This window comes from Gymnoscopelus braueri, assembly GCF_963280865.1.
Source record: "Gymnoscopelus braueri genome assembly, chromosome: 10".
Lineage (NCBI taxonomy): Eukaryota > Metazoa > Chordata > Actinopteri > Myctophiformes > Myctophidae > Gymnoscopelus > Gymnoscopelus braueri.
This window is the reverse complement of record NC_137611.1, coordinates 51,291,027-51,317,777: the sequence shown is the minus strand read 5'-3', so window position 1 is coordinate 51,317,777 and position 26,751 is coordinate 51,291,027. Positions and strand designations below refer to the sequence as shown.

The 26,751-nt window shown below is 41.3% G+C and overlaps 2 protein-coding genes across 2 annotated transcripts; one reads left to right on the top strand and one right to left on the bottom strand.

Annotated features, from left to right (window-relative positions):
* Window positions 1-1,859: 1,859 nt before the first annotated feature.
* LOC308093673 (extracellular calcium-sensing receptor-like) lies at window positions 1,860-16,423 on the top strand (the record flags this gene model as incomplete). The annotated part of the gene is made up of 9 exons (XM_080440001.1): window positions 1,860-1,938; window positions 7,739-8,019; window positions 8,525-8,611; window positions 9,128-9,397; window positions 12,859-13,065; window positions 13,135-13,410; window positions 13,730-13,954; window positions 14,048-14,171; window positions 15,510-16,423. 9 exons carry the CDS (start codon window positions 1,860-1,862, stop codon window positions 16,421-16,423), a joined length of 2,463 nt encoding a protein of 820 aa, XP_080296127.1.
* A 3,016-nt stretch (window positions 16,424-19,439) lies between these two features.
* LOC308093672 (arginine-hydroxylase NDUFAF5, mitochondrial-like) lies at window positions 19,440-20,243 on the bottom strand (the record flags this gene model as incomplete). Its single annotated transcript, XM_080440000.1, has 1 exon — window positions 19,440-20,243. One exon carries the CDS (start codon window positions 20,241-20,243, stop codon window positions 19,440-19,442), a length of 804 nt encoding a protein of 267 aa, XP_080296126.1.
* Window positions 20,244-26,751: the final 6,508 nt, after the last annotated feature.

Genomic DNA, 26,751 nt, shown 5'->3' with positions numbered 1-26,751 from the left:
TTGAGCCACTATTTCATCACCCCTGGGCCAGATGTCATCACTGGGAAACACCTGCCTTTGCTTGTTCAGCTGACGTTTAATTTGTATCCATCTGGGTATAGTGTGCTGTTGCCAGACGATCAGAGATGTCCGCCTACCGATACGTCTGGACACTTCTGAATGCAAGGTAGTAGCAAGAACACCAGCGAGAACACAAAGCTACGCCCACTGCTTAACAAACCAATCATATCATCGTCCCAATATGAAGGACCGCCCTGAAACCTTTTTTATTGGTTCTGCAATGCAGTTTTATTTTTTGAACTCTCTAATTGTTTCCACCCAGTTTTAGCAACGAAAGCTGAGAGATTACATCATTCTCTAGTTGCGTGAAGTGTTTAGAGACTCACTGGTCATTTTCCAGGTGCTGGAGCTCACTAACAACCTGTTCCTCTAGGGCAGGGGTGTCAAACTCATTTTGGGGTCCGGGCCACATTGGTCAAATGGTGACTTGATGTGGGCAGAAACCAGTTGCGGACGCGCATGTGCGCTCACGCGCATTCAGTTATACAGCATTGTTTTTCAGTCTGTTGTCTCAGTCACTGCTACTAACTACAGTATATCACCTTTAAAAACATGTTATTATGAAGAAGAATAGCTGCTTTAATTATTGACATTAAAAACAAAATGCAATTTGTAAGGAGCATTCAATCCGGGAACGCATACTGTGTCATTTTAGATTATATATATATATATATATATATATATATATATATATATATATATATATATATATATATATAATATAATATCATTTTGACATAAAAAAAAGTTAGAGAACCACATATTATAGCAACATAAGTGTTTCAGAAAACTGTTAGGATTTAAAAGACATTTGTAAAGACTTGCACAAATTTCCATTATTTTTCAAAAATAGCAGATCTACAAGCTCATAGTACGGCACTCAGTGCCACACTATGAGCTTGTATATCTGCTATTTTTTAATAGCCAAATAAATCTTAAAATGACACAGATGCTTTCCCGGATTGAATGGTTTAAATACGCTCAATTAACAATGAGGATTTCACTGGGCAAGCTCCTGAGAAATAAAAGGAGCAGCTTTGATACATTTGTAAGTCTTTAACACATATATGATTAATGCTTCTAACTACCTATTACCATTATTATATTTTCAAAAATATCCAAAATGGCAAATTCACATGGTGTAGCCAGCATGACATTTCATCTAAATCACTTGCTGCTTCCAGACACCTGACATCTCTTTGCTTTAACCAACTTGTCAATGTCAGGGACCAGTTATTTTCATAACACTGCACTATGTTCATGTGTGTGTGTGTGTGTGTGTGTGTGTGTGTGTGTGTGTGTGTGTGTGTGTGTGTGTGTGTGTGTGTGTGTGTGTGTGTGTGTGTGTGTGTGTCAGACAGACAGACAAAATTCACGTCTGTGCTAGGCTGACTCCTGTGTGAGGATCAAAGAGTATAGCCATTACTACTCGACTAGTAGTTGAATAGACTGTTAACGAGCCAATCAGCCAGAACATTCCACAGCTGGGAAGAGCTTCTCTACAGCGGGCCATCAGCTAGGCTGCAGCCTAGTAGCAGCGAGTGGGGGAGGGGGGAGTGTCCTCACAGCAGCTTGGACGCACAGCAAGGCAATGCAAACTGCGACTCTATGTCGCCCCCCCATTTTATAATAAGAGCACCTCAGTCTCTTTAAACAGAAAGTAATACAGAAGACAGGAGCCTATCCTATGTCTGACAGCGCCGCGCCACCGTTTTCTGCCACAGCGCCACCTGGAGCCTGAAAAAAAAGAAAAAAAAAAGCTATTTTTTACTATTTTTAAAAGTATTTCTCGGGCCGCCATGGACCTTTCCGCGGGCCGCCAAATGCCCACGGGCCGCCAGTTTGACAACCCTGCTCTAGGGGACACAAGGGATGACAGTGACAGTGTTTTTTTTCCGTCACAGGACCAAATAATAGGATATAAAATAATTTAAGGATATAAAATAAGCCTTTTCTACTGAACAATTGCTCAACTTTGCTGTGGCAAGAAAAAAAAGATGATGATGATGCTGGAATTACAGGGCATACTGAAAAAGCCATTCTTCCAGATACAATTACAAGAAAGTAAAAGGGCTGTTTGTTTTGCGATCACGTGACCCGCTGCTCCTCGCCTTCTCTGGGAGCCAAACAGTGACCCATAGGCGAGCGAACAGCGCCATCTAGTGGAAAACCACTGAAAACACAAATCTTGTCATTGGCAGTCAAAGAGTTAATAATAAAATATGCAAAGTAACAAGTAACTAAAGCTGTCAAATGCTGTAATTGTAGGGGAGTAGAATGGAAAGTAAAGTAAAAGTACCTAAAAATTGTACTGAGCATTGTAAGCACTTGAGTAAATGTACTTAGTTACTTTGCACCACATGCTTTGATTTTTTTTTTGCAGAAATCCGTAAATGGCAACAAACCACTCCGTTACCATTCAAAAGCATTGGCAGACTCCAACCTTATAGGCAGAATTAAAGTTTGGTGTGTACTGCACCCTTAAGCTTAACATTAGGAAAATTGTCTTTTAGCACCAGGTGTACATTGTTACTAATTTCCATTAAAGTCTTTCAGAACCACCTATGTGTACCTGTTGGTTTGTATCTGCACTGCAGAAGAAAGCATGTTTTCTCCTGCTCTGTTACTGTAAGTGTATTTTGTTTTCTAACTAAACAGGTTTTGATATGGAACTACTTGTGCATGATCCAATAGTGAGTGTTGCGTGGGTGAAAGAAAGTTTCTCAAAAGTTTGAGGAGGTTTACCAAGCAACTGTGCCCGTGCTGCAGACTGGATATTTATGGGATTGGACCTACTATTTCTGGGGTGTTTTTGCTTGGAGTTTCTTACAGAAAACTTCATGGAGATTCTCTGTCAATCTTTCATCTTTCTTTATGTGAACTTCTAAAGGATGCATTACTGCTAATATTATAACTAAAGCGTTGGAAATTTTCCCCAAAATGAAAAGGAATATTCCATGGATAATTTTATTTATTCATAGTAATGAAGGATTTCACTGCTTGCTGGTTTATCTTCTTTGGACATTTTCATTATGTAAACACTTATTTAGACATGAACAGACCTTATTTCACTCTTATACAGTATGTTGGGGAGGAACTTCGCCCCATCATTTGAATCCCCCTTTTCGGTGTCCCTCATCCTCATCAGATTGTTCTGGAGTTCAAATCCACATTGCTCTGCTGCCCCCACTGTTTGTAATGTTTTGACATCATAACCATAGAGTTATAGGATTGGACCTACACTTCCTGGGATTTTTTGCTTGGGTTTCACTACAGACACTGTATGAAGAATCCCTGTCAATCTTGAAACTTACATTTTTATGTTAATCTCTAAACGATGTATTACTGCTAATATTACAACTAAAGCGCCCGAAATGGAAGGGAGTATTCCATGTGGATAACCTTTCAATTTGAGTTGTTTTTTTCATAATGGTGAAGGATTCCACTGCTTGGATACACCATAGAGTTGTAGAATTGGAACTACACTTTCTGGGTATTTGCACACACACACACACACACACACACACACACACACACACACACACACACACACACACACACACACACACACACACACGTTTCTTTTGAAAGTCTTCAATGTCAATGGTAATGTGTAGCTTATATGTGTGATTTTGTTTTTATTTCTACTAAAAACTTTATGAAGATTCCCTGTCAATCATAGAACTTTCATCTTAAAGGGACATTTTGCCGATTTTGCATCAAACCCCTATTTTTATGAAGTCTAATTTATCTATCTTTAACAAGCCTAATTTATGCTTTGTCTCTACAAAAAAAAAATATATATATATATTTTTAAAATGTTATATAATAGTCAGCCATTTTGATAACAGCGTGTATATATAGGTCCGGTCGTGCATGCATGCGTGCCCACCCGCTCCTGCCTAGGCCTAGCCAATGCTAGCGTTCTGGCTACGCCATTGGCACCACTTTGACAGGCTAAGCATTAAACAGTCCCAGGTGCACTAATTGCTACAGTGCAGAGGGACATGGGTTGATATTAATGGTCTTAACTCAAAATGTATACATCACACAGCTTAGATATTTGGATTAAATCGGAAAGCAGACCTGTGTGGTATGTCTTACATCTGGCTGACACAGAAATGTAATAACATTGACTGGTTGAAACGAACAGTCGAACAAAGGTTCAAAGATCAGTTTCTGCAAAAGTGGCAAAGTGAACTTAATAATATGACATCATGTGACATTTATGTTGAGTACAAACAATAGTTTAAGTTGGAAAAATATATGTTGTGTGAAAACCAGAAGAATAGACAGGCCATTTGTAATTTCAGGTGAAGATTACTGGTAGAAATAGAGGACTTGAAAGAAGCCAGAGGTTCTACAATTTATGTAATGAAAATCAAGTTGGAGATGAGTTTCACGTTATGTTTGAGTGTAAAAATACTATCATTATGAATTTCAGACAAAAATATCTGCCAAAGTATTATATACCTCGCCCATCTATGCTGAAACAAATGTTACTACTGCAATCTGACAAGCAAAGAGTTATCTATAAACTGGTGCTTTTCGGAAAAACGTTCTCCCTCTGTTTAAACAAGGCTTGCCATGCCTTTGCTATGTATGTATGAATACTATGTAATGTAATGTATGATATCTGTGCTCCATACCATGTGAACATGGTCGTGAGTTAAATAAATGATGATGAATTTGGTGGAAAAAAAAATGCATAAAAAGTGGTTCTCTAATATTGCAGGGATCAAAGTATGGCAGCTGCCATATCTTGCCAAAGCCAATTGATGCCCCTGCCCACTTATAGACAGGTAAGTCCAGCGGCGTAACGAGGCAACAGTGGGCCCCGACGCGGGGTGGTCACCGTGGGCCCTCAACTCAAAACACAGAAAACTGCCCAAACTGTGCATTTCGGTCTATAAACCAAGATGACAGCGGTGGCATACTGTACAGTAGTTACGAGGTCTAGATGAACGTATAACTCGCCTCGTCAGACTTTCAGTGTTGCCAGATTGTGCGAGAGTAGCAAGCAACCAGGTCTATGAAAACAAGCCCAATAGAAGCGACTAGGCTACAAGCTCACAATGTGTCGCGATGTGGCGCGTTGTGAGCTTGTAGATCTGCCATTTTCAAAAAAAGAACAAAATAATTGGGTAAAAAGAGGTAATTTGATTTTTTTTGTACAACAAACCGCAAGTACCAATATTTACAAGCGACTTTACAGAAAAACAAGCCCAAAGTCGCTTATAATAAGCATACATGGCCACACTGCTGACTTCCTCCACGTTATTAGCCTACTTTGCAATTGCCCGTGTTGATGTTAGAGCTGAGGTGGCTGGGCGGTGTTGGAGTGGTTGTAGATCAGGAGCCAAATTTGGGCCTGACTGTGATGTCAGTCATCACCACATGACAGGGGCCTATCAGGCTATCAGAGCTAAAGTGTGTTAGTACGGTATGAACAAACCGATTAAAACATTGCAGCTTGTGTCACGATCAGAGTCAGAGGTGTAGGACCCAAGCGCAGGACAAAGGCAGAGGACGAGGCAGACACAGGGCGGATCGAATGAAAGGGTGGTTTATTAACCAAAAACAGAGGATCAGGAATGAACATGCGAATACGAGGAGACTAGGAAAATAACAAGGAGCTAACAAACACAGTGACTTACTTTTACGAACGAACAAGGGACTGAACAAACAGGGGAGTATATATAGACACACGGTAACTGGACACAGGTGAAACTAACTGACAATCAACGCAGGGATAGGCTAGGACACAGGTGCAAGACAGAGTTAATCAGAGGACTGGTGAGACAAGACAGGAAACAGCAAACAGGGCAGACAGGAAAACACTACTACAAAACAAGAGTACGGAACACCAAGGCAAAAGGCAACAGAGTTACAAATGCAGAACATAATGAACAACGGCCTAAACAGGCCTAAAGAACAGCCCTTAAAGGAGAATTTTGGACTAAAGTTTTATTACCTTTTCTATGATGTTATGATATCTTAGGATGAATGGTACAGTAGAACATTTCATAATTCCACCCCTGGTCCGCTACAGCTTAAAATGTGCGCGGATAGGCCTTAGGTTAGATCACATATTTTAACAGCTTTTTTTTTTTTTTTTTTTTGTGAGATCTGATGTTCATAGTGACAGAACACTATGCAACCAAAAAAAAAAAAAAAAACGAAAGTCTCGCTAGATGAGATTGAAATCTCGAGATTTCAATCTCGTCTAGCGAGACTTCTGTTTTTTTTTCTTTCTTTTTTTTTTTTTGGACAGTGTTCTATGAACGTCAGATCTCTCTCTCAAAAAAAAAAAAAAGCTATTAAAATATGTGATCTAACCTAAGGCCTATCCGCGCACATTTTAAGCTGTAGCGGACCAGGGGTGGAGTTATGACATTTTTCTACTGTACCATTCATCCTAAGATCATAACATCATAGAAAAGGTAATAAAACTTTAGTCCAAAATTCTCCTTTAAGAGTCCAACACCATATAAGGGCATTCAAGGTCCAAATAATAAGGGCACAGTCCACGGCCCGAGGAGCGGACCGTGACAGCTTGCCACTGTCTCCTAAACAAATCATGAAAAAAAAATCCCACAGTGTAGTTTAGGGGCGGTGGCTCAGGGGTAGAGTGGCCGGGTAGTGTGAACTGGAAAACCGCAAGGTTCCCAGTTCGATCCCGGGCTGGGGCGCTCCCCTAGAGTTGGTGTCGAAGTGTCCTTGAGCAAGACGCTGAACCCCTAATTGCTCCCGATGAGCAGGTTGGTGCCTTGCATGGTTTCCTCCGCCATCGGTGTATGAATGTGTGTGTGAATGGGTTAATGGCACAATCAATGTAAAGCGCTTCGGATAGAAGCGCTATATAAATGCACCATTTACCATTTAGTTTGTGCTGTTCCTAGATCCCCTTGTCCAGTACAGGCCCCTCCACAAGCATCAACCCAATCTGTCAGAAGAAAAAAACAACTTTTGCCACACTGACACACACACGCACGCACGCACGCACGCACACACACACACACAATTGATAAATAAAAGAACACACACAACATTATTTAGAAACAAAAGGCTTGCTAAAGTATGTTAAGCCCTGCCTCTACTGCCTCTGCCAGATAGGTGCTGTGAAAGATTACGTAATGGTGGTACAGGGGATAGCATAGCACTGATGGGTGGTGTGAAAGATTACGTAGTGGCATCAGATGGCACAGGGGACTGCAGAGCACTGTGTATAAAATGTAGCAACTGGACAATGGATTTAGAATGGGGGGGAGGGAGTTAGACAGAGGAGGACAGTCATGAGGGTTTCACTAGACACACACCTGCTTTCATACATGTACTTGACCTTGATATTGTTCTCTTCATTCTCTGCTTTGTTTTCCTCGCCTTACTCTTCTTGTGAGTTACAGGAACAGTTTAATCTGAACAGAATTTATAAGGCTGGAGACTTTATTCTGGGTGGCTTGTTTCATATCCACCTCTACTCTGTCTTCTCTGAGTTGTCTTTCACCTCCAAGCAACAGGATCCCACTTGCTATAGGTGAGTATCACAAATACAATAGCAAGCAAGACAATAGGTAACTTGTTTTGATTGATAGTAGGATTAATTGATTTAATATATTTCTACCAAAATAAACATGTAAGGTTACAGTGGATTTTTGTGCTAGATTTCACCTTGAAGGCTTCAGGTGTGCACAGACCATGGCTTTTGCCATTAATGAGATCAACAGAAACACCAGCCTACTACCCAATGTGACTCTAGGATATAGTCTCTATGATACCTGTATCTCGCTTGGAGTTACATTCCGTACAACATTGTCATTGGTCACTGGGAGAGAGGAGCAGTTTCAATTGGATGAGAGATGTGTTGGCTCCCCTCCAGTGCTAGGAATTGTGGGTGCATATTCCTCAACTAATTCTATTGCTATTGCTAGAATATTAGGTTTATACAGAGTGCCCCAGGTAAGTTTCCTATTTGAACCCCCTTTCACTGTGACATATCTTATGCCTAATTGTTGTTACTTCGTCATTTACTAATCTAAAATATGATAAATAATGCATTTTGTCTTTTTTACAGCTTGAAAGACATATTGTTGCTGTCGAGCCCTACTTTGTCATACTACAGTGACAGTGTCACACAGAAGTACCAAAAATAGCTGATCTACAAGCTTACAACGACACGATATGTCACTTTGTGAGCTTGTAGATCTGCTATTCTTTTTTTCCTGAAAACATTTAAAGTGTAAAGGTTAAAGTTTCTGTGGGTTTTATAAACCTATGAAAAGTGTTAACAGCTTGTAACCAAAAAAAGTAGGTTTTCCACCCGACAGGGACAATATTACTTTCAGCTAGAGCATGTGAACAGAGCTGGCATATATTCTTACATGCTCATATGCTCTTATTCTCTGTTTGCAGTGGACAGCTGTCAATTATTTAATATTTTAGAGATATGTTGTACCTTTTGTAGGTCAGTTACTTTTCCACCTGCTCCTGTCTGAGTGACCATAACCAGTTCCCATCCTTCTATAGAACAATCCCAAGTGACGCCTTCCAGGTGATTTTATATAGACTATATATCTGTTAGTATATAGTAGTACAGTTGTTCTCATATACTTTTTCATGTCATGTCATATGTTTCCACATTATTTCAAAAATGTTCACAGACTTTTTTTTGAAAAATATGATCTACAAGCATGACTTGTATTTTGGCTCTTTTCAAATAGCCAATGTATATCGGGATAAAGTGGTTAAACTGATTTCGATGCTATTAACTGAATTTGCTGGGGACCAACCTAGAACCCCCTCAACGACACCTCGGGGTCCCTGGACCCAACTTTGAGAATCACTGTAGTAGTGTATGTTCCACACACTTGACAAAATACCTCCCTCTATTGAGTTTATTATGGTATTGCATATCTTGTTAGTATTGCTGCTGTAGCTGAAGGTCTTTATTGACAGTATAAAAAGAGAATGATTAGACTTTTTCTATTGTGGAATCTATGTGAGATTCACTGATTCACTATGTGAATAATCTACCCTAAGCACTTATCCCTCCGTTATATCCAACCAGGTGCGAGCTATGCTCCAGATTATGAGGCGGTTCAGGTGGACCTGGGTTGGATTGCTGGTGACTGATGATGACTATGGACACAATGCTGCCAGATCCTTCCAGTCTGAGCTGGCCCAGTCTAGTTTGGCTTGTCTAGCGTATGTAGAGGTTGTGTCCAAGGACTCTGACCCAGATGAACTTCAGAAGATTGTCTCTGTGATGAAGAAATCCACAGCTCGTGTGGTCATTGCATTTGTAATTGATAGCCGTTTGGCTAAACTCCTGGAGGAGGTTTGGTTTATTATTCATGATGCGTTCATAATTATAAGGAATATGAAATTAGCTATAATGAAGTGTACACATATTCAGAATAAAAAACCATAGGTTACATTTTTTTAATGCAATGCAATTGAATCACTCTCTAGATTTATACATTTAAATGCTCAGCCAATTGTGTGCTTAATTGTCTCCGCCAGGCCAAAGGCTAGGGTGTCGGTATGTCCGTATGTCCTGTCCGTCTGCGAGCAGCTAATCTCCTGCACCGTTGGCCCGGTCGCTGCGAAACTGTGCACACACACTCCCTGGATGCCAATTCAGAATCTCTGCCCCAATTTTTCACATGGGCCTGTTATAGCACCACCAGGAGGTCGATTTGTATAAAACCCATTGTTTTATATTACTCCTACAGATTTTATCCAAACGTCATGCAAATCGGTACACAGTAACTCTATAGTCATGTGCAGGCAGGCCCATGGTGAAAAAGGTGACAATGTGCTGCGCACGCAAAAAAAATTGGGGTACCAAACACGTTTTGGGGGGGTGGGACACTACAAGGTTATATTTCACTTGAGTCAATCAGTACAAATCTATACTCAGTAATGAGCAAGATATTAACATTGATTCACAGTGAAGTTTACTGTGAATATGTGTGTTAATCAATGTCACTATAAAGCCTGACATCCATGCTGGAATATTTGGAATACTAGAAAAAGTGCTCCTCGGAGCACAGGTCTCCGCCTGGTCAGGTACGTTATTGTGGCCTCCTGGTGGCGCTATAATAGGCCAATGTGAAAAGGGTGCCATTTATTCTTAGGTCTTTCACGGCAATCAGACACTGCATTCATGATTTGAGGCATTTTGTTCCAAAAATGTGTTTTGCTAAATTAGACCTGCTGGTGGCGCTATAACAGGCCAATGTGAAAAGGGTGGCATTTCTTCCTCGGCCTAGTGGGAATGTGCGTGTGAAAATTCATGGAAATCGCAAGCTGCGTGCATAGTTTGAGGCTTTTTGTTCAAAACGGACCAATCCTGCAAACTTTGGAAGCCAACCATAGGCAATGAGGATGGAATATGGGAAATCGGACAGATTTGTGTTGATCACATGACTATAGAGATACTGTGTACCGATTTGCATGACGTTTGGATAAAATCTGTAGGAGTAATTTAAAAAAAAAGGTTTTTTCACAAATCGGCCTCCTGGTGGCGCTATAACAGGCCCATGTGAAAAAATTGGGGCAGAGGTTCTGAATTGGCATCCAGGGAGTGTGTGTGCACAGTTTCGGAGCGACCGGGCCAACGGTGCCAGAGATTAGCTGCTAACACACAGACAGGACACATGGACGGACGGACGGACGGAGGCGAAAACATACTCTCTCGCCATGCCTTTCGGCCTGGCGGAGACAATAAGGACAATCTAGCAAATACTACACCAGATAAATTAACACTTTATTATAGAATTCTCTTTTTTCTGGACATAGTAATTTAAAAAGTAAAATGTGATCTTACCCTGTTCTTCCCTACCATATAATAAGATGGTAAGATGGTAGGGTACAGTAAGATGAACCAGTGGGTAAATTGAACCACCCCCTTAATCTAGAAAACTAGAAAACTGTGATGTCATGTGATGTGACCTTAAATCTAGTAAACATCCATCATTTACACCTGGCTGTGAAATTGGGAAGCACCTGGAGAAAGTATAAAACATTCTTTTACACAACAAACAGTTTTTTTGACAGTCAAAGTAAGATTTATACACGTCAGGTAGAATTACTGTTGTATCAAAGCAAATTTACCCAGATCTAAAAATGTATATCATACATGTTGGTGATTTGCCAATGGATGAAAAACATGTGAACAATTTAGCAAAGAAATTGTCTGAAGAATTATTCTAGACAATTTTGTCTAACATGGTGGCTGTGGGGTAATTGAGACAAATATCCTAATATTAATCACTATTCATATTTTATATTATTTCTTCAAAATCAAAGAATACAGTAACGGTTGGGCAAAGCCGCGCTGATATCTAACCTCCATGTGGAGGGAGCGCGCATGTACGACACATATGCAGTTCATAGCCGCACACACAGAGATACGACGTAAAATAACAACACACTCACCACTGCAACGGATGGTCTAAAGAACAGTATTAGTCCACAGTGCATGGTTTTCACGTTGTTAAAACGTTTAGTGGAGTGACTCATAAACGTATAATCCATTCAAACATCTTCCCCAACACCGCATCATAACAAATGGCCCCCAGCTAATGTAGCTGTGTTTCGTCAGCTAACGCAGGCTGCAGCTACAACTTCCTAAAGCGGGATTTCAAAATAAGACTTCCACTGATTAGTATCACGTATCATGATTAGTCAACAGAAGTTTTATTTTGGCGTTCATCCACAACAACATCCTTTTATGTCCAAAGTTTGACAGTCTATGTGACCAACGCAGCCTTTACAATCGATACGAATTTTCTCGACGGATCTGCAAAATTCACACAAATGACCTATTTTGGATTCAAAACAGCGATGCGATCACCACAGATCTGTCTGATTTTCCATATTCCCTCCTGATTGGCTAAGGTTGGCTTCCAAAGTTTGTAGGATTGCTCCGTTTTGAACAAAATGCCTCAAATCATGAACGCAGCTTGCCATTTCCGTGAATTTCGCACAGACATTCCCTCTAGGCCGAGGAAGAAATGCCACTGGAAAATGTTCAAATCAGCCTCATGGTGGCGCTATAACAGAACAATTTGAGTTTTTAACTACAACTGCACCCATCTGCATCAAACTTTGCACGCACACTCCCTAGAGGCCAAGGAAAACATCTGCCCTGCATTTTTAACTTTTGCCTTTTTTAGCGCCACCAGCAGGCCGACTTATGTAAAAAAAAAAAATTGGGATATTAAGCCTTCAGATCTTATCCAAATGTCACACACATCGGTACACATGATCTCTATAGTCATGTGCTCAAGATGGATCTGTTTGATTTTTTATATTCCGTCGTCCTCATTGGCTCACATCTAAAATTTGCAGGAGTGGCCCGTTTTCAACAAAATGCCGCAAATCATGAACGCAAGCGTCCGAATACGCTGGAACTTTGCATGCAGATTCGCATTACGTTGAAGAACAAATGCCACCCTTTTAACATTGCCCTATTATAGCGCCAACAGGAGGCGGATTTTTGCAACACTTTTCTTTTTTATATTACTACTACAAATTTGATCAAAACATCATTTACATCGGTACACATTATCTCTACAGTCAAGTGAGCAATATGGTTCCGTCCGCTTTTTTATATTCCATCCTGATTGGCGAATTCCAAACATTGCTGGCCCACATTAACTTTCCTGACCTGGCGCACTTTTTCTAGTTTAGACTTATTTCACTTTTGATCTCAATGCTTCTGTATACAATAAGCATACAGATAATCACTTCACATCAAACTATACTAATATATTTTGTTCAACACAATAGGTGGTAAAGCAGAATGTGACAGGTCTGCAATGGATGGCCAGTGAGGCGTGGACATCATCGGCCATACTCCAGACTCCTAACTTCATGCCGTACCTGAGAGGCACCCTGGGTATTGCCATCCGTCGTGGAGAGATACCAGGTCTCAAGGACTTCTTGTTAAAAATACATCCTGACAATGACCCTGACAACAGCCATGAAAATAGCATTGTGAGTATTTTGGTTCTTTTCATATTAAACTGATTTATTTATGTTTAAGTCTTAATTGTGTTTCTTTAGGTAAGGCAGTTTTGGGAGCACACATTTCAGTGTAAGTTTGCACCCCTTCCTAGAGAGTGGGTGGATAATGGTGGAGTGGTGTGTACTGGACAAGAGGACCTAGGAACAGCAGAAACTTCACTGTTGGATGTGTCTGATCTCAGACCAGAGTATAATGTGTACAAGGCTGTGTATGCTCTGGCCCATGCCCTCCATGACATGTTGCAATGTGTGCCAGGAAGAGGGCCTTTCATTGGGCACAGCTGTGCCAGTTTGCAGACAATACAGCTATGGCAGGTATGATATGAATTCAAAGTTTACCTTAAATATTCACAAGACATACTTGAATACAATATAACTGAATTGGCTGAAAAGGCTCTAACAAATACGTAGGATTATTTTCTAGCCAAGCCGTTTCTGCTGGAGGTAAAATCACCATGTTAGACTGCAGGCTGACTAGGGCGGGTCACAGACCGCTCTTGCTGTCGTCACTGATCACATGACCCACAAAGAATCGGTTCTTGTGCTCTTGGCTGCAAATCAGGCCTAAATTATATAAATGACATAGCTAAATGTTGAGAATGTTTGTCTTAACCTTCCTCATCACAACTTCTAGCTTGTCTATTACCTGGAAAAGGTCAACTTCACCACTTCATTTGGTGATGATGTATCATTTGATGAGAATGGTGATACTTTACCAATCTATGATGTCATGAACTGGGTGTGGCTTCCTGATGGCACAAATGTTCACAATGTGGGTGTGGTCAAGAAATCAGCCTCCGGATATGAAGAACTCATCCTTGATGAAGACAAAATCTTCTGGAACTTTGAAACCAAAAAGGTCACTTTGGCTTTCTAAAAAAATTACTAATGTTGAGCTCATGGTTTGAATGTAATTCAGACTGAAACTGATCATTGTTCCTTTCCTCTGTAGCCTCCTCGGTCAGTGTGCAGTGAGAGCTGTTCCCCTGGAACCCGTGTGGCCAGAAGGAAAGGAGAACCTGTCTGCTGCTTTGACTGCATTGCTTGCTCTGAGGGAGAGATCAGCAATCAGACTGGTCGGTTGATTGATTGAGTTTATTGAGTAATTGATTGAGTTTATTTGGTGATAGCACAGGAAAGAGCACAGTAGCACCTCACGATATACAGCCACATTTGTATCATCACCGAGGACACAAAAAAAAAGAAATGAAAAGAACTAAAGCCTGAGGGTACGGTCACACCTAACTTCGATTCTGCCTATATGTGGCCGTCTTTTTGCAATGGTTTTCAATGGGAACGGAGCATTTTGTTGTGGAAATCTGCGCAATGGCAAAAACAAACTCCGTTCCTATTGAAAACTATTGCAAAAATACGGCCAAAAAGGTTAAGTGTGACCGTACGGAAATAAGCCTTCAGGGGCTTATTTCCGTAAAAACACCTTACAAAACAAATAACATGAAATGCAACAAATTGAGGATAAAATCCAAACAATAGTTATTAATAAGTAGAGTTTTATTAATAATGAATAAAGTTAACCTAGTAAGACCCTAAAACGTTTCTGTATTGGTTATAAAAGAAAACATCACATGGATGCACCTGGGACGTATAATCAATGTTGTAGCCTGGGGTCATAGGGTGTTTCGGGTCTCGCAACAACATACACCCTCGCCCAGGTGACCCAGCCGGGGTTGATTAAGCCCCGACTTACGTCCCAGTAGCTACCCACGGTTAGTCCTATAGGGAAAGACAGGGCCACTCAGTCCGCTTCTCAGGAACTACTCTGCCGGGACTCAGGGAGGCTCTGGCACGTGGAGGGACTAGGCTCTGTGGGTGGCCTCCTGGCCGGGCTCCTCCTTCGTCTCCCCAGGTCCAGGACCTGAGTGCTGTACCAGATCCGTTGCACCATCCCCGATCCAAACATTTCCTTCTGGCGTGATGGTTCCTTGGGCCGTGGTGGTACTGCAGGCTCCACTTCCGGCTTGCTTGAATGACCCTTCTAAAGGCCTCACCGTGGTTTTGTTGGGCTTCTTCCTCACGGAAGACACAGGCTGGGGCATAACCCATACTGCTCCCGTCTACATTCCGGCTTATTTAAGTAATGTTTTGTAGCAATTTTTGTGAGTTTTTTTTTACAGGCAATTAGGGAAACACTCGATTTCATTCCCTTTGTCAATGTGTTCCATTGCACTGCTGCGCTGTACAAGAAGCAGTTTTTACCCATTAGGTTTTTTAATTAGCAAGGAATAAAGTCAGTCAAGCTGCCTTGAGTGGAATACTAGTGAGTTGAAGTGAAAAGCTATTTGACAGATACTTTTGGAACTTGTGTAACATTATTTGAAGTGAGCAAAATATGTATTTAGATTGTGCATTGTTCAACTACTTGTCTGTCCCTTTAACCTTTCCGTCTTTCTTAGACTCTACAGAGTGCACCAGTTGTCCAGAGGACTTCTGGTCCAGTCCCCAGCGTGACCACTGTGTCCCTAAGAGCGTGGAGTTCCTCTCCTACAATGAGGCCCTGGGTATCGTCTTGACAACCATCTCATTGCTAGGCACACTTAGCTGTGCCATTGTCCTGGGAATCTTCGTTTATCATCGAGACACACCCATGGTACGCGCCAACAACTCAGAACTCAGTTTCCAACTTTTGCTGTCACTGAAACTGTGTTTCATGTTCTCACTTCTGTTCATTGGCCGTCCCAGGCTCTGGACTTGTCAGCTGAGGCATGCAGTATTTGGGATCAGCTTTGTGCTGTGTGTCTCATGTATCCTGGTAAAGACTATGGTGGTGTTGGCTGTGTTCAAATCCTCCAAACCTGGGGGTGCAGACATTATGAAGTGGTTCGGTGCTATGCAGCAGAGAGGAATAGTTCTGGCTCTTACTTCCATCCAGGCAATAATCTGCACAGCCTGGCTTGTGTCTGCCTCACCAACTCCTCATAAAAACACACAATACAACAGTGATAAGATAGTCTATGAGTGTGAAGTGGGATCAACAGTTGGTTTTGCAGTGTTACTATGTTATATTGGTTTACTGGCACTCCTCAGCTTCGTCCTAGCATTCATGGCAAGGAATCTTCCAGACAACTTCAATGAAGCCAAGTTAATCACTTTTAGCATGTTGATCTTCTGTGCAGTGTGGATAGCCTTCATCCCAGCATATATCAGCTCTCCAGGCAAATATGCAGATGTAGTGGAGGTATTTGCTATTTTAGCATCTAGTTTTGGCCTTTTGGTGTCGCTGTTTGGACCAAAGTGTTATATAATCATTTTTAAACCTGAGAGAAACACTAAGAAGTCCATCATGGGTCGGGTTGCAACCAAGATGTAGAAGCAGAAATTCAATTTATAACAATATAATATAGATTAGATTGATGATAACCTTGTTAGTAATATATTTAGTTTTCTACCTAAGTAAACTAAAAGCAGTAAAATGGTCAGAGATGCAAACACCAATTATCTGTCATCAATAAACATTGGTGAAAAGGTTTGATGATTGTGGTGACCTACATATAGATGAGAAAGAATTGCACTCCTTCATGGGCCAAAGTAATACAGGTATGTAAGTGGCATGTTGTTTTAAAAAGAAAATTGGCAGACCGTCTTGGGTCTGAGAACCGCACTTCCGTATTCCTGGAGTGCGGAAGTGCCCGGGAACGCACCGTTTGAATGGAAGGGTACCTCCTTCAAGTCACCGGTGGACGTTTGGTCAAGAAGTCACAATATGCCTTTTGGGGAGTGAGACATTGTTGGTCGGGGACACAGGGAGGGCAAGGCCAGGTTCCTAATGTGGACATATTGCCCCAACCCTTAGTTTGAAACCTAGTCACATTCTAACTCGCTCTAGCAATTGGCTAGTCCTTCTGGTTCCTTTTGCCAGTTCGGAACTGGGAAAGACTGCTTTCAGCTTTGGTGCTCCTGAGTCTTGGAACCTCTTGCAACAAGAGCTTAAACTAAATACCCTAGTATCTATTGGCCATTCTAGGAAATATATAATAACTGTGCATTACCTGTATGCAATTGTTTTAACTGATCGCTGTCAACATGCAACTGTTTTAACTGTTAATTGTCAACTTTATTGTTTTTCTTGTTGTTCTTATGTTATTTATTTACATTTATGTGTGTAATCTCGGCATCATTGTAAATGAGGATCTCCCTCAATGATATCTCTGAGAATCTTAAATAAAGGTTGAATGAATGAATGATGTTTGATTTGCTATGTCACGAATAAACAGTACTTTTTCTTTTCTTACTCTTTAACTTTAACTTTGTAAACTTAAGCTGCTGTTCCGCCTCTGGGCGACTGATTTCCCCCCGCGGGATAATAAAGGTATCTATCTACAAAAACATGTTATTACTACTCATAATGCTCTGAAACACACAAGTCATTAGAATACTTTAGTCCGTTTAGATATAACTACAATTGGGGTATTTTGTATTAACATCAATTTCCATGTACTGTTGCTCATCTCAGTCTGTATCACCCTGGCCTGTACAACAGACCTACAGTAGCTACAGTAGTAGACAAGGCAACTTGTGTCCTTGTTAATTAATGTTAGCATGTTTTGAAACAATCTCCAGTGACTCCATGGTCTCATTGGAACTGAAAATTAATTATTTTCCAACAGTGCACCTGTTGAGCCACTATTTTATCACCCCTGGGCCAGATGTCATCACTGTGAAACACCTGCCTTTTCTTGTTCAGCTGACGTTTAATTTGTACCCACCTGGGTATAGTCTGCTGTTGCCAGACGATCAGAAATGTCCGCCTACTGATATATCTGGACACTTCTGAATGCATATTATTTAATGGTAACTAGATTCAACCAAGCCCCACCCTGCCTGCCTTGTGATTGGCTTAATGCAAACACGAGAAAACAAGGACTCCGCCCCCAGAGGTGGGGACGTTGTCATATCTAATACCTCACTGGAAATAGGCCCTGTCTGAACACTCCTTTAGCTCATAGAGTTAATTTAACTTAATCAGACCTACTCACAAAAATCCAGCTATCCCCACTCCACCCGTCTCCTCACCACCACTGTACTATGTCTGTTAAATGTTAAGAGCTCTAAAAATAAATCTTTTATCTTTCAGGATTTTACCTTGTCAAACAAAATAGACATATTTATGATCACAGAGTCTTTGGCTGGGCTCCGGTGTCATGGCATCTCTTTCAGAACCCCCCCCCCCCCCCGACTTTGCCTGTTTTAATTTGCCCAGACCATCAGGCCTTGCAGTTATCTACATAGACAACTTTAAATGTTCCATGGTTGACTTTGGCAATTTCTCAACTTTTGAGATTCTCAGTGTTGTACTTAATGGGAAGTTCCCTTTTATGTGTGTTAATTTACAGGCCTCCAAAACTTTCCTCAGGGTTCTTGGAATAAATCTCAGTTACTATCAGTTATTATGGCTCAATATGACAGGATTATTATGTCTGGTGATTTGAGCATTCACATTTGTTGTCCTTCTTCGTCTGTTATAGCCAGAGATTTTGTTACATTGTATGAATCGTTTAATCCAGTACAGTCTGTCAATGGTCCTACTCATTTACAGGGTCACACTCTTGATCTTGTGCTCTCTCCACCGGTGTCTCTCTTCACAATTTGGAGTTAATTGAATTCGCTGTCTCCGACCACAAAACTGTCCTGTTTCAGACATCTTTCCCCTCTCCTGCTCCCAAACCCCCTTCCTCCCGCTCTCGGGTTTTTAACTATTTAACTGCCAGAGCAATAGTGTGACGCTACTGCCAGCGGAAACGAGTAATTTTACTGTAGGCTACCTTTGAAAAATCGTAGTAGGCCTATAGGGAAAAAATGTATTCGCTCGCAGTTATCCGTTTCACAGCTGTGGCCATTTGAATGTGGCTTGTTTTTGCCATAAAGCAAGAGGAACGGAGATATAGCCATTTCCCCACAAGAAACAAAATGACGTCAATTCCGGCCGGGTCTGTCGTCATCAGGCAGTGAGTGGCATCATTCAATAGGGTAGATACATTTACCCTATGAGTCATACAGGTTATATGACCTGTATGTCATATAATAGCGCCATCTGATGGAAAACCACTAATCGCCTCTTGTCTTAATCGTTTAGACAGGGGCCGCTATACCCGATAAATGCAGAACCGGGTTTGTAATGGACTCGGTTTTCGAACTCCATCCCTAATTAACACACACATGTTTTCTACGCTGCATGTGTGGTTGACGGTGTAACGCCCAAGATTCGAACCCGGTTCTCCCGCTTGGCAGCCAACATCTTATCCACTAGACTAAAGGGAATTCCTTGTAGGCTGGGGGAGATATTAGACTTCTAGGTCATCAGGCAGAGGCTCTGAGCCACTATACTGCTACAACGGCTGATTGATTTTAGACAGATCAGCAAACGACACCGTCGCTGATCCTCTCCTCGCCGGTTTGACCTGTAACTCGTGAGGCTTCCAGCCAATCATGTAGAGGATCTCAAACGTAGCAGGCACAGAGCCGTCCTCATTTCCATAAAGCTCTCGATAAACATCCGCAGCAGCCAGGATGGTGTCTCGGTGCAACATGGGGCATCTGTTCCAAGCACAGTTACTCTCTCCCATCCCTTGCAGGTCCGTCATGACCTCAATTATTCCGGGATAGTGGACCTGTATGTCATCAACGTCCACAGTGAGCATGTTGAGGCCTGCCCGGCCCAGCAGGTTGCCCAGGTCGGTGACTGCGGCGTAAGGGGACACGTGAGGGGAGAAGCCCCCCTCCCGCTGCCTCAGAGCTCCTGGTAGGTCGTTGATCCAGTGCAGGCTCAGGCTGCTCACCGCCAGGTCAAACGCGTTGTCTTTGAAGGGTAGGAACTCCTCGTCGGCCAGGACGCACTGGACGGGAACCTCACACGGCCTCCTCTGTTTCAACGTGTTTTCTGACATATCTGTTAGGAGGAGACGCTCCACGATACCCTTGCCCAGATGCTCTGTAATGTGGCTTTTCCCGCATCCGACGTCCAGCGCCAAAGGAAATGTCCTTGCTATGTCATGCACTCTGTCTGCCACTCGACTACCAACCTCGTCTCTCAGATAGTCATATTTGTGGCTGTCCTGCAGAGATGAAGCCCATTCCTTCTGCTTCCTCTTCATGGTTCTGTCAAACACGTTCATGGAACCCCTGCCGGACATCTGTCTGTGAGGAGACATCTGGAAAGAGTTATGTATCTGAGGACACTGCAAAGCTCTACGACACACACAGCTTCTACTTAATAAGCAATGAGCCAGTACATTATTCATGATCATAATAATATTAATGTAGTAAGTAAACAAACTAAATGAACATGAAGATGATCTTCCAATCATTCACATTCAATAATCTCCTCCCTGATGGTCTCTCTCTTAGCCTCCGGGATATGATAAGGCCGAAGCTTTCTTTCCTGCCTCTGTGATGATGTCATGTTGAATCGCATCGGTCAGTTTTGCGTTTCCGACGTGCGCCGGTTTGAACCGTCCGACCGATGTCAGTACTATGACGTCATATTGATGAGATCAGAGCTCTCCATATTTGGGCATGAGGGGGACACAGACACAGGGTACAAAAGGCACACTGACAACAGGTACAACGGGTACAGACAGACATACAGACTCATCATGATTTACTATAGTGCTTTGGAGGCCAGACTGCAGTCATGTGGAACTCCATATTTGGGCAAGAATGACATCATACTTATGGTGTCATATTGATGATGTCAGTTTGAAACTCCATATTCACAGGGGCAGGGTGTGCGTACACAGGAGGGGAGTACTGCAATGTGCTTTATACATTGCTATCGACGCTCACAGATGGTTCAAGTCAAGGTTTCTGGAACTGTTCCAGAGGTGACCCCTGCTTTCCCACCGGACCGTAGTAACTTGGCGACGCCCCTAGTCTCTAAATATAAACTTTCACGACAGCCTAAGTACAAATATCACGACAGCCTAAGTACAAATATAATTTATGAAAAAGGCTACTGCAGTAAAGTCGGACTTTTTACTAATAATGTATTAGGCTACTTATAACTATCTATTATGAAAGAAAATTTGTACCATGAGTAAAATAGCTAGTCCTTGGGCCAGACCAGATATTTGAGTGGGCAAAACCTTACCTACACTAAATTTTTTTAATATACTATAAACAACATAGGTTATAGGTTCATTATAAGTAAATTCATATATGATAGCCTTTCCATAGGAGTAGCTTTTTATATTTTTGGGCCATTTTGTTATTTTCCTATAAGAAGATTTGTATTATTTCCAAAAAGTCAATCCAAGGGCATTATAAAGTGTGTACTAACACATTTTAATTTACATTCTATTGTAAAACGTCTTAACTGTTGCCCAATATTATGCTCATTATTGTAGGACACATTCAACAAGCTCATGTCCTCCAAGAGCAAGGGTGAAGACTTGAAAAAATAAGTGAAGGACAATGTCCAACATGCACGGGACATGATCGAGGTAGTTCATTATGTACAGTACTTCTGAATAACCAGATCAGTTGTAACATCCCAAGTGAATACCTAACCCTATGTATTTCAGTGTATTGTTTACAACTGTGGCCTTACTTGCCACAAAACCACTGTCGGAGTAGTAGAGCACTCTAACAGTCTAAATAGAAATATCTGGGCAAGTAATGGACACAAATTAATTGCCATCCAAGGTCTGGATAACCCTCAGAACTAGCTTATTTGAATCACTGTTTCCTCATGAAGTAAATTAACAGAATAGGATTATTATGTTGTGCTTCGTATTCAAGGCTTAATTACAAGTTGTCAGGTTTCACCTCATCTTCTAATATTTGATAAAATATTGCTTTAAGTTTTCTACTGCAGCATATTGCACACTTCCGGCAGCGATGATCTGTGGCCTGGAGACAGTGGAGAAAGTCCCAACTGGAGATACGGAACAGTACATATTATTATGCTCGCACTTCAGGTGGTGGAGTTCTGTCGGATGACACCAGACACAGAGAGCATCCAATGTGCCACAGCAGCAGCTTCAGATGACAGCATCTCTACCTCCTCTTACTGTGTTTGTCCGGAAGGTATTGTCTTTTTTAATATTATGGTGGGCAGTACATCAATTTGATTGTATTTGCTACAATCCTACTCGACTCCAGTTTTATTAACCTCAATAGACTGTTCCATCTGCAGGAATGTAATATCCTGAATCTTAACGAAAGCAAAACAGAAATAATAATCTTTGGCCATGACATTCCATCTTCCACGACCCTAGGCTCTGTCAACTCCACTCCAACATCTGTTCAGCCGTCAAAATAGGCGTTACCTTTGACAGCACCTTTACTTTTGACAAACAGATTAGTTGTTGTAAAAAGCAGTTTTTTCCAACTCAGACTTTGTTTTGGGACAAGCTTTGTTTTGGGACGAGCTTAATCAGATTGGATCGGATCCCGATATACTCCAAATATTCAAGGACATAGTTGTGAAAGGCATAATGGTGGGCCTTTCACTTTTGGCAACTTATTGACAGATGTTAGTAGATACCTTTATGAACACATTGGTGAAGAATTTGATTGGTAAGCATTTATTTTAAATGCTAAAAACGTTGGCATTCTAATTGGTACAAATGTGATTATATTGTAATGGCAGCATTGATTTGCATACCAGCATGCCACAGGTACATGTGATCACTTTAAGAATAGTTTCATTGTGTTCCTTGACCCTCAAGACATAGGTCTGGACATCTTATTTGTTCAGTTAAGTGCAATATGGGATATAGTGAAAATAGATTTGTTTGATTATGGCGGCACTAATTTGCATAAAAATGATAGATGGGACATTGACAACTTTTTAACATAGCTCATCATTTTCAGCACATTTTCTAATCAGTAAACATTGATCAGAAGTATTTCCGGGGGGTGCATGAAAAACAGTTCTTCCCACTAAAACTAATATTGTATAAATCTGTGATGCAGATTAAACTTTTTCTATATTTTATTTTGAAGATAGCCTCATAGACTTGTTTGACAGCACTATCATCAGTATTGTATCAATAAAACATTTTTAAAATTTGTTTACACATTTTCTATTCAAATGTAGGATTTATGTTATGAATTCATGATTCATATGTGTAGAGAGTTAACCTTTTAAACCCTCAATATTTAGCCAACTTGGCCTTTGTCTATGTACTTGGTCTGCTCTTTTCCCCTCTACACAAACTTTTCGAAAATAGCCAGCGTTGTGAGCTTGTAGATTTGCTGTTTTCTGAGGACCCCTACCCCCTGTTGAAGACCCCTGGCCTACATGAAGGGGTCTAGTACCCCCAGGGGGGTCCCCAGATGATTAGCTTAATGTGCAACATTGTTTTCTCACTCAACACAATACTATGGGTAGGGGGATACAATTTAACAACTTCTAAGACCTTATTGTAATCCCAAATTGGCCAAATTGTCAAATATTACATAAGAAAGAGGCAAACAGTGTGAAAATAGCTGATATACTGTACAAGCTCTGTGAGCTTTTTGATTGTCAACTTTGATGTCACTGACCATCGCCAGTAGGCTACTTCGTTCAGTGCCTGGCTCTGCCCCAGCACTTGTGAGATTATTTTGTGTTCTTATAGGGATGCACAATTTTGGCCAATATTTTATTTTATAATATGTATGTTTGAATGTGAAGCTGAACAAGCATTTTGTGATGAAGGCTGCATATTCAATCACTGTTTTCTGGAAAAGCCTTCAAAAGGGTCAACAAGTTGGAAAAATGTTAAATAAAATATTACTACATCCATTGTTTGAACTAATATGTGTATAAGTAGGCCTAATAAATCAGGTAATAAGAATGCCCTGTTTATTACAAGTACAATATTTCTATTTGAAATCTAGGGCAGTGAAAAGTCATGAGCTTAGAAAAAAAATGTAATAGAAATAAATATAACTAGAAAAAGTGCATTTGGTTCCATTTGTACACTCAGAGTTACAGATCTGTAAGGGTCCATTTGGTTCCATGTGTACACTCTCAAGTTACAGATATATGTAAGGATCCATTTGGTTCCATTTGTTACACAGGCAGACAGTGTTGTTAAGGTACAGGTAAATAATTGTCGTGACAGAGCTCCACCTCACCAAATGCACAAGGTATACCTCAACACAGGAGGAGAATAGAAATGAGCGCACGACACGGGGAGCAGAATAAACAGCACAAACAGAGGAGCTCACGTCGTGGCATGAATAAAGACGCAACAAAGAAACACCAGCTGAAGACGGGTTATACAGCAGTCATTAGGCTGAGGAGGCTCAGCTGAGCAAATTGTCAATTCAAGGCCAAAACCAGAGTTCAGTCAAGGAGGAGGGGGAGGGGCAGAGGAGAGGTAGACCCGGATCGTGACATGTTGAATGTTGAATGTAGACAAGTTAATTACTATTGCTATTAATTCTACTTCAATGATCAATTAATTACAATGTGAGTTCCTACGTTGTTAGTGACGAGAATATGAGAGAGAGAGAGAGAGAGAGAGAGAGCGTGTGCGTGTGCGTGTGCGTGTGTGTGTGTGTGTGTAAAATCAGAGCATCAACAAAAACATTATGCATGTGCACCCATATACCATCAAAAACACAATTGAAGGGAAATAAGTACAACTAGAAAAAGTGCTCCTCGGAGCACAGGTCTCCGCCAGGTAAGGTAGGTTATTGTGGGCCAACAATGTTCGGAATTTGCCAATCAGGATGGACTATGAAAAATCGGACACAACCATCTTGATCACTTGACTATAGAGATAATGCGTACCGATTTGCATGATGATTGGACAACATTTGTAGGAGTAATACAACAAAGAAAAGTTTTGAAAAAATCGGCCTCCTGGTGGCGCTATAATAGGGCAATGTTAAAGGGTGGCATTTGTTCTTCAACTTAGTGCGAATGTGATTGTAAAGTGTCACCTCAATCGGACGCTGCGTTCATGATTTGTGGCATTTTGTTCAAAACGGGCCACTTCTGCAAACTTTAGATGTCATTGTTAGCCAATCAGGATGAAATATGAAAAATCAAACAGTTCCATCCTGATCACATGACTATAGAGATCATGTGTACCGATTTGTGTGAAATTTGGATCAAATGTGAAGGCTTAATATCCAAAAATGTGTTTTACATAAGTCGGCCTCTTGGTGGCGCTATAAAAGGCAAATGTGAAAAATGCAGGAAGGATGTTTTTCCTTGGCCTCTAGGGAGTGTGCGTGCAAAGTTTCACGCAGATCGGTGCAGTTATAGTTAAAAACACAAATCAGCCTTTTATAGCGCCACCATGAGGCTGATGTGAAAAATGTCAGGTGGCATTTCTTCCTCTGCCTAGTGGGAATGTGTTTGTGAAATTTCACGGAAATCACAAGCTGCGTTCATGATTTGAGGCATTTTGTTCAAAACGGACCAATCCTGCAAATTTTGGAAGGCAACCTTAGCCAATGAGGATGGAATATGGGAAATCGGACAGATCCGTGTTGATCACATGACTATAGAGATACTGTGTACCGATTTGCATGACGTTTGGAAAATCTGTAGGAGTAATATAAAAAAATGGGTTTTGCACAAATCGGCCTCCAGGTGGCGCTATAACAGGCCCATGTGAAAAATTTGAGGCAGAGGTTCTGAATTGGCATCCAGGGAGTGTGTGTGCACAGTTTCGCAGCAACCGGGCCAACGGTGCCGGAGATTAGCTGGTAACACACGGACAGGACACACACACACGGACACACGGACACACGGACGGACGGACGGACGGACGGAAGGACGGACAGGGGGTAAAACATACTCTCTCGCCATGCCTTTCGGTCTGGCGGAGACAATAACCTCAGGTGTGATCAAAGGTCATTAAAACATTTGATTCTGTGAAAAGAAAAACAACAGTTTTTATCTCTCCTCATATTTATATGTATGTGTAATGACCCCACCTCGCTTAAAACGTGAATATTTATTTAAGACACACCAGTCCTATTGGCACGCACGCAGGGGCGGCCTTAATGATCTGGGGGTTTCAAGAGCTCATAAGGGACCCCCATATGCACCCCCCAGCAAAAAAAAAAAATATATATATATATTATTATTTTTATTAAAAAATAATTTGTGGACTGAAGTTGGTTTGCTTCCACAATCTATAATGATGCATTTTCGAACTAAATTAATTAGGCTATTTGCACTTCCACCATGGACAGACAGCTAAAACAACTCTGAGCTGAGCCCTGATTTAATCAGATCTACATCCTCTTACATGAAATTCTTGGACGTCGGCCAGCCGGAGGTGGGCCCCGGACTGGGATGCGATGCGAGTCAAAAAATATTTAAAACGAAAAAAAAACATAGCACGGCTGTATAAGGCCCAGGTGTGCGTGATTACACTGGTTTTATTTATATATTTTTAATTTATTTAGTTGAGTTTATTTCGATCTGGGCTATAATGACTGTCCACACTCTGAACTGCACCTGGCAGTGGATTCCCTTGGCTGCCAACTCGTAAGTAGTTTCTCCAACAAAAAAAAACGCTCAAAATATTCTGTTCTTGATAGGTTTTGCTCTACATTTCTTGCCTGGTGGAGATAAAAACAATTGGTAATCACGCACACCTGGCGTATATATAGCCGTGCGTGCCAGTAGGACTGGTGTGTCTTATATAAATATCCACGTTTTAAGCGAGGTGGGGTCATTCCCCA